The following is a 14832-nucleotide window of genomic DNA, read 5'->3' on the forward strand; positions in this document are numbered from 1 at the left end:
GCACAGAAGGCTGATCACCTACTTGCCTATTAGATTAACAATTGATCATGAAACAATTATAGAAATCTGAGGCCCACACATAAGAGCTTGTAGCGCTATTGATTTATTTATTTAATTTATATGTGTAGCTGTTATAAAACTTATAAATAAAGGACCTTTTAGGTTCTATTCCCGTTAAAACATTAGTTGTTTCAGCTTGGTAGAATTTTCTATCACTAGCATATATGTATGCTTATTTTTCAACATATTGACTAATTTTGAAATTCTTTTATTACCCCATCTCCATTCTTAACATAAACCGCGATTAACCTCACAAATTAGTGACTAACAATGATTTAAAAATAACGTTTATTAGACCACCGAATTATGTGGAATGTTATTTCTTAAAGTTATCATTAAGTAAAGCTTGTTATATTACTCGCGTAATTTTAATTATAATTTATTTATTTGGTACTTTATAGAACATTACCATTGTAATCAACAATTGGAATTTCTTTCAGCACATGTCATCGGAGGCTGCGAAAAGACTGGAGCAGTCACGATTGCAAGACCAAATAAGCCTCAATCTGCTCTCACAGTCCCATCTTCAAGCACCAGATAGTTCGCCAGGTATTTTATTTTTATTGTTATATTTTTTTTACTCACTTTAGTATTGCCACTTTGGTTAAGTGATTAGCAGTTTCGACTCCAGGCTGTCAAATTCCATATGAAGACCAGAGTAGGCTTTGAGACCTATTAAAAACAAAATTGAATGCTTCTTCATATTCGTCCTAGTGTCTTCAGCGTGCGCCTCTCATCTCTGAGGGAGTAGGTTCAATCACCGGCTGTGCACCATTGGAGTGTCATTTTATTTGCGCATTTAATATCTAATATACGCTCGAATCCTGAAGAACCAAAAAATCGATGGCGTGTGCCAGGCACATGAGGCTGATCACCTACTTGCCTATTTGATTGACAAATGATCATGGAACAGATAGATAAATCTGATGCCAAGACCTAAAAAGGTTGTAGTGCTACTGATTTACTTATAACCCGAAATAAATATTAGTTTTTAATAGAAGCCGGGGCGGGACTTAAGGAATTAAGTTTTAAAATTCTCAAATTCTCGCAGGTTCCCTCCAGCAACAGCTTGGTGCCCAACAGCAACAGCTGGTACAGCAATTGCAGGCGGTCCAGAGGCAATATCTGATGCACGCACCACTTTCAGTACCACCAAATGCACCACCAGGTAATAGTCCAAAATATATGTTTTCGTAAATTCAACTCAATTGAGTTACGGCTATTGTGTATCACAAATAACTATTTTCAAAATTATGTTGTTAGCCTACTTCGTCAATGTACTTATTAATAAACTCCTTTTAAATATATTATGTTCTGTAATACCCTAACGATTCAGAACTTTATACATGTACTAACAATCTCAAGCAACATCTTCTCACGGAAAATATCACAAATTATTATGAAGTACCGTCAATTGGAAGACGAACGACTACCTGCCACATACAGGGAATCCTAGTGTATTGCATATTTTATCTTGAATAATAAAGTAATTTTTTTTCTTTTTTCCTTTTATTATACTTAATGATATACATTTGTAATGTTATATATTATATTTACGGAAATACTAGACCTATCGAAGACCAAACTGCGTAACCCTGAAGATTAATCAAGAATATTATTTTTTATTAGGTCTAATGTTATGGGGTAGTGAAATAGAAGAACATCCCTTGTATGGACGAGGTGTCTGTAAGTGGCCGGGATGCGATGCCCTCGCTGAAGATTTCCAGGCCTTCCTCAAGTGAGTCAATAAATATATATCTACAACTGCAGAATAATCATTGACGCTTCCATTTATCAATTTTTTTTAAGAAATTGTTTCAGCACTGAAATTATTTAACATTAAGCCTAAATTAAGATTAAAAAAAACGGTTGTGTGTAAAGACGGTTTACTGACGATAGTTGAACGTGACAACGTCATAAGAAAATACTGATGCAATGGTTGCATTTTCCAAAAGAAAATTTTAATTTTATTTGTTTAATAGATATTTTGTATGGATATAGAGAAGGAGGTAAATGGAAATCACAATTGAATTGATCAATATACATTTATTTGTACGCATAAATACATCCGATTGTGCCTCTTTGTCGCACGTTCCGCGCTCTCGCTTGCACTTCAAGCCTCAAATGGAACGCCTCAGAGCGAGGTAACGCCGCATGCGTCATGTTTTTTCGTGCGTTCAGCCGGCTCCAACGAATTATAACACGTTGTCACGTCAATAAGTAATTGCAGTCTAACCTAACTTACTAATAAGGATATTATTGGAACTTAAGAAAGTGTCCACTATCACTATTTACAGTATCGTACACGTGCACATTAAGGGAAAGACACTCAGTTCTTGTGTATTATTAATTTCCACATAGGGAGTCATACTGATTCGCCTAATTGTCCTTTTCAATCTCCTCACTAGGCCCGAAGTGTTAAAAAGTTGAATAGTCTTGACATTCACGTGTTGGTGGAGCCTTTGTTCGTTTCAGCAATCTTTTTTATTGTTGTGGTGACGTCCAATAACACTATGAATGCAGATTTTTGTTACTATCATTTAGTTGTACGGATCTGGTCATCTCTCTCTTCATACGGTAGCTCATGTCTGAGCGTCGTGGTCAGCAGGGAAGCATCTGGAGCGGACAATCTGTTTCCAACGGTTTCCATTCATCGCCTCTCTTATATCAGTTGTAGTGTTGAGGACTATGAGTCACGTAATCGGTCCATTTGGCCACGTGACCTTTTGCCTACCACACCTTTTGCCTACTACCATTGTTACCACAATTAGTTTCTCCAAGTTCTTATTGCCTCTGCACATCGGATCTAGTATTATGAACGAGTATCATCCTATACTTAGTTCTTAGTATCTAATTAACTCTAGAATAAATAGCCCGTGAAGACTTTCCTCAAATATTGCACACAAGAAAAAATTGGTACATTGTTGTGATTCGAATCCAACACTGTTCATACGCAGCTAGAGCCCAATAATAATTTCCAGGCACTTAGAAGCAGCACACACATTAGACGATCGTTCAGCTGCGCAGGCGCGTGTCCAGATGCAGGTGGTAGCCCAGTTGGAGCTGCAGCTACGCCGTGAGAGGGACCGTCTCGCTGCCATGATGCGTCATCTCCATGCTGCAAGGGATACCGCTCATCATCATAAAATGCCACATGGTGAGAAACAAGAGTAAAAATTTACCGTATTTTGTATATATTGTCTACAGTCCGAGCTATGGTAACAAGTTTTACAATTTCAAACAGCTTTCAAATGAAAAGTTTTTGAATTATCCTAATGTAATAATTGAATAGCAGTACGATTGCGATCAATACTTAACGATAATAAACAATCAAATTTTCAGGACCTGCCAGTGAAGGCGCATCCCCAGGTCCCGTGAGGCGTCGGGTCTCCGATAAATCAGGGGTGGCCATAGCTGGAGGTAAGCGTAATAACTTATAGAAAAACTAAATAAAAACTATACCTAAAAATATAAGTATTAATAATAGGTAACTTTCAATTTCTAATGGGTGATATAAGCTTGCTTTAAACGATTATAAACAAATCGTCGTGTTTTATAAAAAAAACTTGTTAAGTCTATAGTTTACCTTTTGAAGTAACGATAAATGAATATAAATTGCTTAAAATTAGTTATCACACTCACACAATTAGTTCCACTCTTTTGTGGAACAAATATAACTGGTGCTTGAGGAGAATTTGAAACATACAATGGCCTTTTTTTATTTACTTATATGAATATTTTTTATTGACTTGACTTTGATGGACTTGTATTATTCCTAAACATTTGGCATATAATAAAATTGGATGCAAAATGTGGCAGGGGCCGCAACTTAGAGTGATATATAATAATATAATAATTTTTGTATAATGTATGTCAATAGTATGTGGATATAATACTAGAGAAGCATGCTTGATATGTGTTAAGAATTCATTTCAAAATGTATCAAAATCCATATTAGGGTCCATGCTTATTTATGTATTAAGTGGATATGTACTACTTATATAATTTTATCATATTAAAAAATCGCGTTTTTCAAAAGGTCTTCCATACATGCTCGAAAGAGCTGGATTAGATGTACAGCAAGGTAAAATATTGTATGATTAATAAAATAATTATAAAACGAATATTGTAATGACATTATGTTTTTGAAGTCGATTTACAATTTTCAGAAATACAAAGGAATCGAGAATTTTATAAGAGCGCTGATGTGCGGCCGCCCTTTACTTACGCATCACTTATAAGACAGGTAAATTGCTTATTATAGCTAAAGAATTTGTTTGAACGAGCCAACAGTAATACGCAATTTTTCCTTTTTTCAATTATCTTTGTTTACATATGAGCTAAAAAATTAAATATCAATATAATTCGAAATTCAAAAAATACTTAGGTAATGTGGGTAACAAACCAAAAAACCTTATTTATTTATTACAGAAATACATATATTATCATAAGAGACTGCCAATACGATAATGTCGAGAAAAATAAAATATAATAAAGTATATAGTATAAAACACATACTACTGTGAATTTACTCTGCGAACATATAAATATGGTAGTGAAAAGTTCAAAAGACCTTCAAATACCTGTCAAGTTATTGTTAAGTATGAATGTGCCAGTGCATAATCCAGACACGCGTATGCAAACACCACTGAACCGAACTTCATGAAACTTGGTCGCTGGAATATTTGAATTAATAAGGACTATCTTGTGAATATTGTTTCCGAGGTATTTGTGTCCAAACATATTACTATTACTAAGACAAAAATAACTGAAATAACTGATAATTTATTATGGTTTTATGTAACTGACTAAAATATAACAATTTTCTTTAGTTAACAAAATACACGAAATCCACGTGACCAAAGGTCACTTATACGGCAATCCGAAATACCCACAAATATTTATATATTTCCAATAATTCCACACAGTTTACCAATAGGTACTTATTCTAAGGCACACATTGTGTTTGTAAGAGCCCAAAAGCATTGATTTATTATTATTAAATTTAATATAATTCGCGTTTCTTTGTATTTATCTTAATGCCTCGCAAAAATTTCCAGGCCATAATAGAATCTCCAGACAAACAGCTCACTTTGAACGAGATTTACAACTGGTTCCAGAGTACTTTCTGTTACTTCAGACGAAACGCGGCCACTTGGAAGGTAAGACTTCATTCTCAATATCTTCATTTGATGGTTTACTTTAACTATGTGTTCTTAAGTATCCCAGGATAGCTGTATAAAGGTAAACTTACTAAATCACCGTATTAAGACAATAGTGATAACGTATATTTTATATGAATATTATACATAATAATTAGTTAAATTGTTTCTCTGTAAGTATAAGTCAAAGCGTATATTAAGAAGCTAAGTACAAACAGAACGCTGTACGACACAACCTTTCGCTGCACAAATGCTTCATGCGAGTGGAGAACGTGAAAGGCGCCGTGTGGACGGTAGACGAAGTGGAGTTTTACAAAAGGCGACCGCAGAGAGCCACTCACGCGCCGCCGCCGCCGTTGCATCACGCCGGGTACGCTACAGCGTCGCCTGGCCGCAGACCGACACTTTACATCTTGATACTTGACAATTTACACTTAAATTTTATATTGGTTAACATCGATGAAATATACACCTGACTGAAAACACATGAAACAGAGACTACCGTTTTTAACAATAAAGATTACCTGTACATCAATGTGTATACAAAACTGACAGTTTACACTATACATATGACTCGTGAATTACACTAATAAGCACATATATACAACAGTTTACACGAAACGCATACACAATGCAAACGATTAATAAAACACTTTACTATTAATCATTTCTACCCACTGAAGAAAACTTACAATTTACACTTATATCCTGATTGTATCAAGATATTTGGCACATACATACCAAACTATTACGATATCAAATTGAATAAAAACATATCAGTCCCTTACTTGGCAAATTCAAAAATCTATCACATTTAAAACTGTTCCATTTTAACACCAACAACTGTTGCAGTACTTACAATTACAAAACAAAAACTAACATAAAATTTTTTAATAGTCACTTTACAATCTTGCACTCTTCCTTATATCGCTTCGATACATATTCACTTACATTTGAACACTTTCACTTATAAAAATCACAGGGAAATACCAAAACTAATACACACTTAACAAAAGATCACCGAACATATTTATTAATCTTCTCTTATTTTCTATCTATAGATATAATTCGATTTCTGTCATGTAAATAAATGTTTTATCTCGTTTCAGATTTAATTATAATTTGTGTAGCTAATTTTGGATGAAATTTGTAAGTTACGATATAATCGATCGTTTATTGATTATAACGTGACCTGTATTTAGGATTTGTTATTTGTGTGTGTTCGTGGAGTTGAGCGCTACGGTGACTAACAGTTTTCGCGCTTGCCTAACCAATATCCCTCACATCATCCTCTCCTCGGGTTTCGGGTTCTCCTGCATGATATTTTAAGCCCCTACTTCCACGACGATCTAAATGTACTTCAATGTCATTTATAAATTTATCAATTGAAGCACATTTCACAAAGTAAGGTCTAGCAAAATTGTTTACATTTGCTAAAGAAAAATGAATTATAGAATGCAATCCGGACGAACCTGTCTCTACACAAATGTTTCGTGCGCTACGAGGATGACTTCGGTTCGTTTTGGATGGTGGATGATGCGGAATTCGTGAAGAGAAGGCATCTCAGCCGAGGCCGACCCAGAAAGTATGAGCCAGCCCCACCGGGACCCAACGCTCAACAGTAAGGGCGCTGTTGCATCTGACGTAGCGATCGTCCAACGAATCTTTTGCGAGTTACGAATATTATCATTAAAGGCAAAGCTCGGTACAAGCCTATGAATGAAGAGCCTATTCAATGGAATTCAAAAACATTGATTTGTATGTGAAATACAAGAAATTCCATAACTTTAAAGTTATTCTGTCGGAAATTATGACCTCAGGTTTTGGCATACCGAGCATTAGACATACGTTTTCACGTTTTCAGCTTTAGCTGAAGCTCTGTTTATTTTTAAAAGGGTTTCTTAAGAAAAATAGAATCTTTGGACGATCGCGTCCGAATATATGTGAACTATCGAATCAACAGATTGATTGTTCACGAATAGTTGATGTTTCACCGTTATGTAAGGTGTGTAATTAATGTGTAAGTTATAGATACATCCAACATATTGTCATGTAAGCCTATATAGTGCTACAAACCTATATAATAAGCCTCAAATTTGAAAGTTTCAAATAAGTTTGCAGCACTACCTTCATTCAAAAAAATATTGAAAAACTGTGGGTACTTACATTTTTTGCTAACAAAATTTAGAATTTTTATAAATGTAAGTTCTCTACGGCTGCATTAGTGATTAGAATGCCAAGCTAAAGAAAATTGTTTTGCGATAGTTTAACTCCATACCAATTAGTTATAAGCTTTATCATACTTTGCAAATGTACCTTAAAAAAATAACTATATTTCTACTTCACCGTTGTCCCAAGAATACAGTTCTGCATGCCTTCTACAAGACAAGTGACAGTTACGATTAAGTTGACGTATGTTATGCATGCTTGCATTTATATTATAAGATCGTCGTTGGAGAAACAAGTAAGATTTTTCTACAATTTTTATTCCCTTTTAATCTTGCATGTATATATCCTCATGGAGGTGAATTATCGCTTTCTTCAGCTTTGAAAGTGCATTTTTGTCGCATGTTTTTTATCAATTTTTATTCTATTTCTCAATATGCTTGCTTTTTTTCTATTTCTATTTTTTCTATTTTATCAACATGACATTCACCGTTAACACTGAAACATGAATAATTGGACTTTATTTTCAAAATTATACACTTGACATATTACACTTACATACGACACTTTTTAGTGTGAGTCATCAAATGGTTTGATAAGGCCAGGGGTATGCTGATTTTTATATTTTATTTGAGTTTTAGTTAAAATATTAAAATCATTAGAGTTTGCACTTTACGATATAATTATTAGTTTCATTTTTATTTATTCAATTTTATTAGTTATTTATAACAGTCTTATATATACTATAACTGTGTTAATTTTACAGATTTTTGGGAGCTCAAAGCCCACCAATGATGACTAGTCCTCATGGATACAGCGAAGCCTTGAAGCGAAACCTTCAGGTAAGGTTTTGATAATATATTCGTCTAATTTTTACCGTCTTTAATATAAAGTTTATTGTATTGTCTCTTCGTTTCGAGCTTCGTAGCCCTAACCAGATATAAATATTGCTTGCCCCAATGAACAAAGTCATAAAGCACTATTAAGATTGTTTTAATGTTTTCTCATTTTTGACTTCCTCGGCTGATGGTATGCTGTCTTTATTCTACGGAAATTATTTTGTGCACAATGCTTGCAATACTCATTTATCGAATTTTACTTTCCTGAAATGGATAGCAACAACTATAAACACAGTTTTAGCTTAGATTGTAAATCTACCAAATAATCATAAAAGTAAATTCTCAAGTTAAAAAAGTATATATATCTCTGTTTCACCAAGGTCCGCAAAAAGAGTTATAGTAAACTTATTTATTCCTCATATCCTATATTATATTCCAGTAACTGGATACTAATGCAATAGAAAACTAAACTAAAAACATAAGAAGTAAAAACTTAAAATCTAAACCATTTTATAACTAATTATAAATAATGCAATTCTTGAGAATTCAGCCAATATACAAATAAAAACATCTGTCTCACAAGCAATAACATTTGGGTTGCGCAAGACACTCGTAAATGGTGCTTCTCTGATTATAACGTTCTAGACATTCGTCAAAATACGGTTGTATGTTACTGTGTCATCCGTAGCTATGTTAAACAGTAAATCACTCGTAAGACGCTTTTGTTCTTCAGTCTTTTTAGATAAATTACTTTAATGCACATTTATTGATCTTTGAAGTTATACTTTTAAGACACGTCAGGGAATTATAATTTAAATTTTCACGATGCGTGCGCAGTTCCATTATGAGTGTCGTTTTTGGAGTTTACTCCTTAAGAAACGATTTGAGTTATAAGGCCCGGTACGGAAATTTTATGAGGAGTAAAATCAAGTATAACACGAAAAGTTGAGGCGTTACGTAAAAAAAGACAAACGTATATATCTGTAGGATTGAACGTGTAAAAGAATGATTCCATCTCATTCTCTCTCTAAAATTGGATTTGTATAAATTTAACACAATTATTATTGTTATTATTATTTATATTGTTTTGTAACATACTTTATGTAATACGCTTTATTGAATATATGTTTGTTTCTCTTATCATTTTAGCAGATGCGTTCATTTACCCTTTTTTTCTATTCGATATATATCATAATTATCGTTCGTAAGGAGTAAACTCCAATCGTGCGTGGTAGCTGACATACACACATTTTTTTATTGAAAGGTTTTTATCTTGTTACGCCAAAAAAGTAGAACTTCTTACGTGTGTAGACACATTTTAACTACTTACACTAAATACATAACAACAATGTTGACATCGTCAAATAGGAATGGCTTCCCTTTGATATATGTATTTGTATCCTACTAATAATAGCAATACCTTATTTTACTTTGCCAAAAAAAATAGATTTTGCTTCTATGACTTTGTTACCCGGGGCAAGCTACATATGTATGTACTTTAGCCCCAGATATATATTTAATTAGACAGCTCAGATAACTGAACAGCACTGACTTTTGATTTATTAAAACAATTTGCTTTTAAAATGCAAAAGTTATCAAACCACTAAAATATTTCCCTATTTTTAGGGTATGATGGAGGATTGCAATCTAGCGTACATGTCCACGGATGATCATATGATGCAAAGTGATGATTACCAATCATCCCATGAGGATTACAGGTATTTTTATTGCTATATATATATATATATATATATATATAGAAAACTCTTAAATTTAAATTTTTTATCAAGCCCTTAACTAGAAGTAGAAATAACTTCTTTCGACTTCTTAAGAAATTGTTTGAGGACATTGGAGGCCTTTTCGGCTATTAAAAATGTACCGAATGCCTCACAGATTTATGTATGGAAAGTAGTTTTATTGGACACTTTCTTATGTTAAATATTCTTATTAGTGAGCAGTGTTGGCTGCAGCTTCAGAGTGCGACTCTCATCCCTGAGGTTGTAGGTTCGATCATGCACCAATAGACTTTCTGGCTGCACATAGTACATATACTACGGCGAAAGCCTTTTCTGTATTGTATCTAATAAATCCTTTGCATCAGCAGTGTTGGCCTAGTGCGACGTTCATCCCTGAGATCGGAGCTTCGATCCCCGGCTGTGTACCAATGGATTTTCTATGTGCGCATTTAACAATAGCTCGAACGGTAAAGGAAAACATTGTGAGGAAACTGGTTTATCTTAGACTCCAAGTAGTCTCCAGACTCCAAGTATCTTAGACGGCGTGTGTCAGGCATAGGAGGCTGACACCTAGTTGCCTATTAGATTGACAATGAAACAGTTACATGAGGTCTTGATCTAAAAAGGTTGTAGCGTCTCTGATTTATTTATTTTCAGTTAGGTTAGATCGTCCACGTTGATGATTGAAGTATATTAAAAAAAAAGTAAACTGTATCAGACCTATTTTCAGCCGTCCACAAATGATGAACGGTTACGGCAACAGCAGTTCCTCACACGACGTCAAAGCCGAAGATCTGAGTGCTAACGACGCACAAGACATTAAGCCAAATATTTATGCGCTGAAGAACGAAATGCAGGCTTCTGATTATACTAGTAAAGGTATTTTTAATTATATAATTTCAAATTAATTTCAGGACTACCTTCATTAAAAAAAAGTATTTACAATCTGTGGGTACTTACATTTTAAATTTTTATAAATGATAGAATGCCAAAGCTATAGAAAATTGTTGTACTCTATACCATATAATTAGTTATTAGCTAAATATTTATGCGCTGAAGAACGAAATGCCGGCTTCTGTAGATACTTCATATCTAATTTCATAGTGTTTAAAAATTACATTATTAAACTCTTAGTCTACGTTATGAATTTTTTATCCGTTTCTTTGTGTTGGACCCCTTTGGGGTCTCTGAACCTCTGGCCCCCTGAACTTTCCATTTAGACCTGTTTTTAGCTTCCCCTATCTTTCCTATATATCTTCTTTTGAATATCACCCAATAAACATCTCTAAACTATAAAAATTGTGTTAATGAAGAAACTCGAAGTGTTTTTCACTTCCGCATTTCAACATCACCCTGAAGCAGACCTTTACAGACCTTTCTGTAGAAAATAACCATAGTAGAACCTTCTTTTTTAGGAGATTATTCAAATTCCACCAAGGAGTCCTCGAGCAACCGCTCCAGCGAGACAAGCCCATACAATGAGTACGCGCGTCCCGAGGATAGATACCGGGCCCTCTCCCACATCAAAGACGAGGCAGAGAACTTGTCCCTCAACGAGCAAAGGTCTGACAAGTAGATTTTTAAATTTGGAATTCCATCGAAAATCATCGAAGTGATTGAACTAAGCAATACAAAGTGATTACGAATTTTGCACTAGCATTATCACAATATTTACGGGTAGTTGTATTTTGTGAAGTGTTCAATGGACTATAGTTTACCAAAAACGTTAATTTCACCCGGTTTTAACGGGAAGTATTATTTTTAGTTCTAGCTATTTTGAATTGTTAGCGGCATTGTTAGTAATGCCTTAATAAAGGTTCATATCAATATTGAAATATTTAAAAGTATTTAATCATTATTTGTAATAAATATGAACAATAAGTAGTTGTATCGATAAGTATAGTACATTAGCGCAAAGCGTTTTGGTTCGCGTTCATTCCTTGTTAGTTTGAATCTGTTCGCTTAGAATTTGATTTTTAAAAAAATTACATTCAAGTCTCAATTAAATTGAAATTGGTCGAAATTGTAAACGAAAAAAGTTTCCATTGGTAAAAACAGAATTTTTTAACAAATTTTTCTAACAAGGAAGAAGATCTCAAAATTTTACAATAGCAACACTTTTATTTTTTTATATTCAATGTATACGGAATTGATCTGAATTATTTCTGTGTTAAGTGCCATACTGAGGTACTATTTTGTGATTTTATTTTTTGTTTTATAGGCTGTAAATATTTATCGTGATTATCATGATATAAATTAAGTATAGTTAAGATCGCGTTTAATTCGAATAACTTTGAATTAACATAATCCCAGTACAATTCTTCGACTTAATTAATTTCGTACAGCAGATTCTAGTTACAGTAAGTTAATAAAATAGGCTTTGTTGGTTCTAGCTTATTGGCTAGCGTTGTGTTTCAAAAGTTCAGTCTTATACAATACAGTTTTGTGGCCAATTCTGTGATCGTTTTTTAATTCATTAGCATCAGGGCGCAGTTCAGTTGCCTAATGTGTGGCACGAAAGAACTGTCTTGTGTCAACAAGGTGTTTGTCATTTTTGGCACAAAACATGCAATCCTTGTGTTAATTCAAAGTTATCAGTTTCCATATAAAATTGTTCTTGTTGTAGAGAATTTAGTAATTTAGAAAATTAATCTTTCTGATTTCTTTGTGCATTTTGTTTTGAAGTGCATTTATTCCGAATATTAAAGGGTGTAAATCATATCACAGTGTATAGTTAACTAATAGGCAGTTGAAATGTACGCATTTACAGTAGTTTAGCACACTTCACTTAGAATTAATGTATTTTAACTCTTTGGTTTCACTGAGCCACACGTTTGTCGAAGTACCGAACGGTTTTGTATGGTGTACATATACAGCGTCCTTAGTTTGTAACTTCCAATACAGGGCTACCGATTGTGACGTTTTCTGTCTTATCCTGTCGTTACCGTGGGATCGGGCGGAAATTATTCCGATTGGAATCGCAATTGGAAGTTACAGAGTACGTGCGTAGGCCGCCGTAAATTACTCATTACGATAGCCTTTAATACTTCATAAAACTCCATGGCTTTATTGAAGTTTTGTAACGATTCGATAAAAGTTGACTCAATTTTTTAAATATCCAATTTTACATTTATATAAATTTAGATTTTAAATGCCAGATTAAATAATGTTCTGTAAGTTTAAGCCCGAACAAAACGGGCACGAAATTTTAGTTATTACAGTACAAAAAGTTTTTTTAATATGGAATTGATTGATTATGTACAAATTTTAATTTAAGATTATTTGTACAGTAACCGCTTTTGTTATATATTGTTAATTATATGACTAATGCTTAGATTTTTTAATATATCATCTTGTTTATTTCAGTTTCACCGGTTAAAAACCCCAAAAAGTTTATGATTGTGAATTTAAATCCAATACATTTATGACATCTTCATTCAGTCTTATAGATGAATAAGAATATATATATATAACAGTATTAAAAAATCTAAGCATTTTAAGTTAACAGTGTTAAAAGACATGAATTGGAGTTTCGTACCAAGTAGGCATTTTATGTAGTTTTAAACTCTGTTTAGTCTCGAGTCTCGATCGATATTGTTCGTTCATTGATCATTGTAAATTATACTTAATTAGTGTTGTATTAAACCAAATTATTACAAATATTATTGTCTTTTTATTATTAATGAATCCATACAAAAAAGTGTTGGTTAACATTTCCTAATATGACCTTCATATTTTTCCTTTTCTCTCAGACTTTTCTCAACGCATTATTCAGATCTCTTGTTTTAATAATGTTACGTTGGAAGTGTATAATTTTAATTGTTGCAAAGTAGCGCGCCTTTTATTATTTTCGTTTTATTCGTTTTTCATATTCAGTTCAGCTTATAATGTTCATCAGCAACCTGGCCGATTTGTTATAAAGCAACACGCGCTTGTAATTTGATATTCGACAAATTCAATTTAAATTGTTAATAACGCCCTCATAATACATTACTTGGTGCATTCTGTACACTATTTATTTATTTACACTTCGTGACCTTAAAGAAGTTATAACACAAGAAGTTACAACACACGGGCGGCCTTATAATTGACAATCGTTTTCGTCCAGGCATAGTATGGAAAAAAACAGATATAGCTCCTTAGTGTAAAATACATGAATATGTAAATTATTAACAAGAAAACGTTAAATTATATGTACTAACTTTAACTAGCTAGTATAAGCTAACCATAGGGGACTAATTTTTGTTTATAAATTTTAATTATCAGTCGGTCATCCCATTGGTGCTAAGACTGATTTTTGTGCTTTTATTTTAGTCTTACTGAGTCGAATTAATGATATATTGTGGTATCAAGACTTCATAATTATTATTCAAAACTCTTCTCAATCGCCGAACCTTTCATTACAGTACAGCGGCAATAGATGGCGTCAATACTGTAAAATATATTTTCCTTCATTTATATTTTACTAAAGGACACGACAGATCATTAAAAAGTATTTAATTGTAAATTTAAACCAGTCTCGAATACACTAAAAATTCATAAAGTTTATATGAAGAGGTTTAACAAATAATATTATTTCGATAATATAAATCATAGATAAGGGTGACCACAATGACATGTCTAGCTGTGGTCAGCTGATTGCTGAAAACACGAATGATTGAACCATGTAAATATATTTATATATTAAAGAAGTTTTATTTAAATATCTCGTGGCAATACAACCAGTTCTATGGGCTGCCCCTTTATGGGGTCGGCTTCAAATTGTAGCATCAAGTTAGTTACCCCACGATATTTTTCTCCATCTGAGCATTAGCATTCGCACATAGGTAATCCATATATCATCGCTAGAGTTAGAACGAACGGCCGCAA

The 14832-nt window shown here is 33.3% G+C and overlaps 1 protein-coding gene across 4 annotated transcripts in view; it reads left to right on the forward strand.

Moving 5' to 3' along the window:
• The window catches only part of LOC123710765 (forkhead box protein P1), a 56144-nt gene extending 42529 nt beyond the window's left edge, over positions 1-13615 (forward strand). For 2 of the 4 annotated variants that reach the window (XM_045662937.1, XM_045662936.1), the window contains exons 7-19: positions 501-609; positions 1112-1228; positions 1690-1798; positions 3042-3217; positions 3403-3480; positions 4100-4144; positions 4230-4306; positions 5121-5222; positions 5441-5592; positions 8155-8230; positions 9854-9945; positions 10694-10842; positions 11364-13615. In XM_045662937.1, coding sequence (XP_045518893.1) covers positions 501-609; positions 1112-1228; positions 1690-1798; positions 3042-3217; positions 3403-3480; positions 4100-4144; positions 4230-4306; positions 5121-5222; positions 5441-5592; positions 8155-8230; positions 9854-9945; positions 10694-10842; positions 11364-11539 — 1458 coding nt within the window. In that variant the 3' untranslated portion in view covers positions 11540-13615. The remainder of the gene's footprint in view (positions 1-500; positions 610-1111; positions 1229-1689; positions 1799-3041; positions 3218-3402; positions 3481-4099; positions 4145-4229; positions 4307-5120; positions 5223-5440; positions 5593-8154; positions 8231-9853; positions 9946-10693; positions 10843-11363) is intronic. The other 2 variants (XM_045662938.1, XM_045662939.1) reach the window with 2 other exon arrangements.
• Positions 13616-14832: the final 1217 nt, after the last annotated feature.

Source organism: Pieris brassicae, chromosome 6, assembly GCF_905147105.1.
Source record: "Pieris brassicae chromosome 6, ilPieBrab1.1, whole genome shotgun sequence".
In the NCBI taxonomy this organism is placed as follows: Eukaryota; Metazoa; Arthropoda; class Insecta; order Lepidoptera; family Pieridae; genus Pieris; species Pieris brassicae.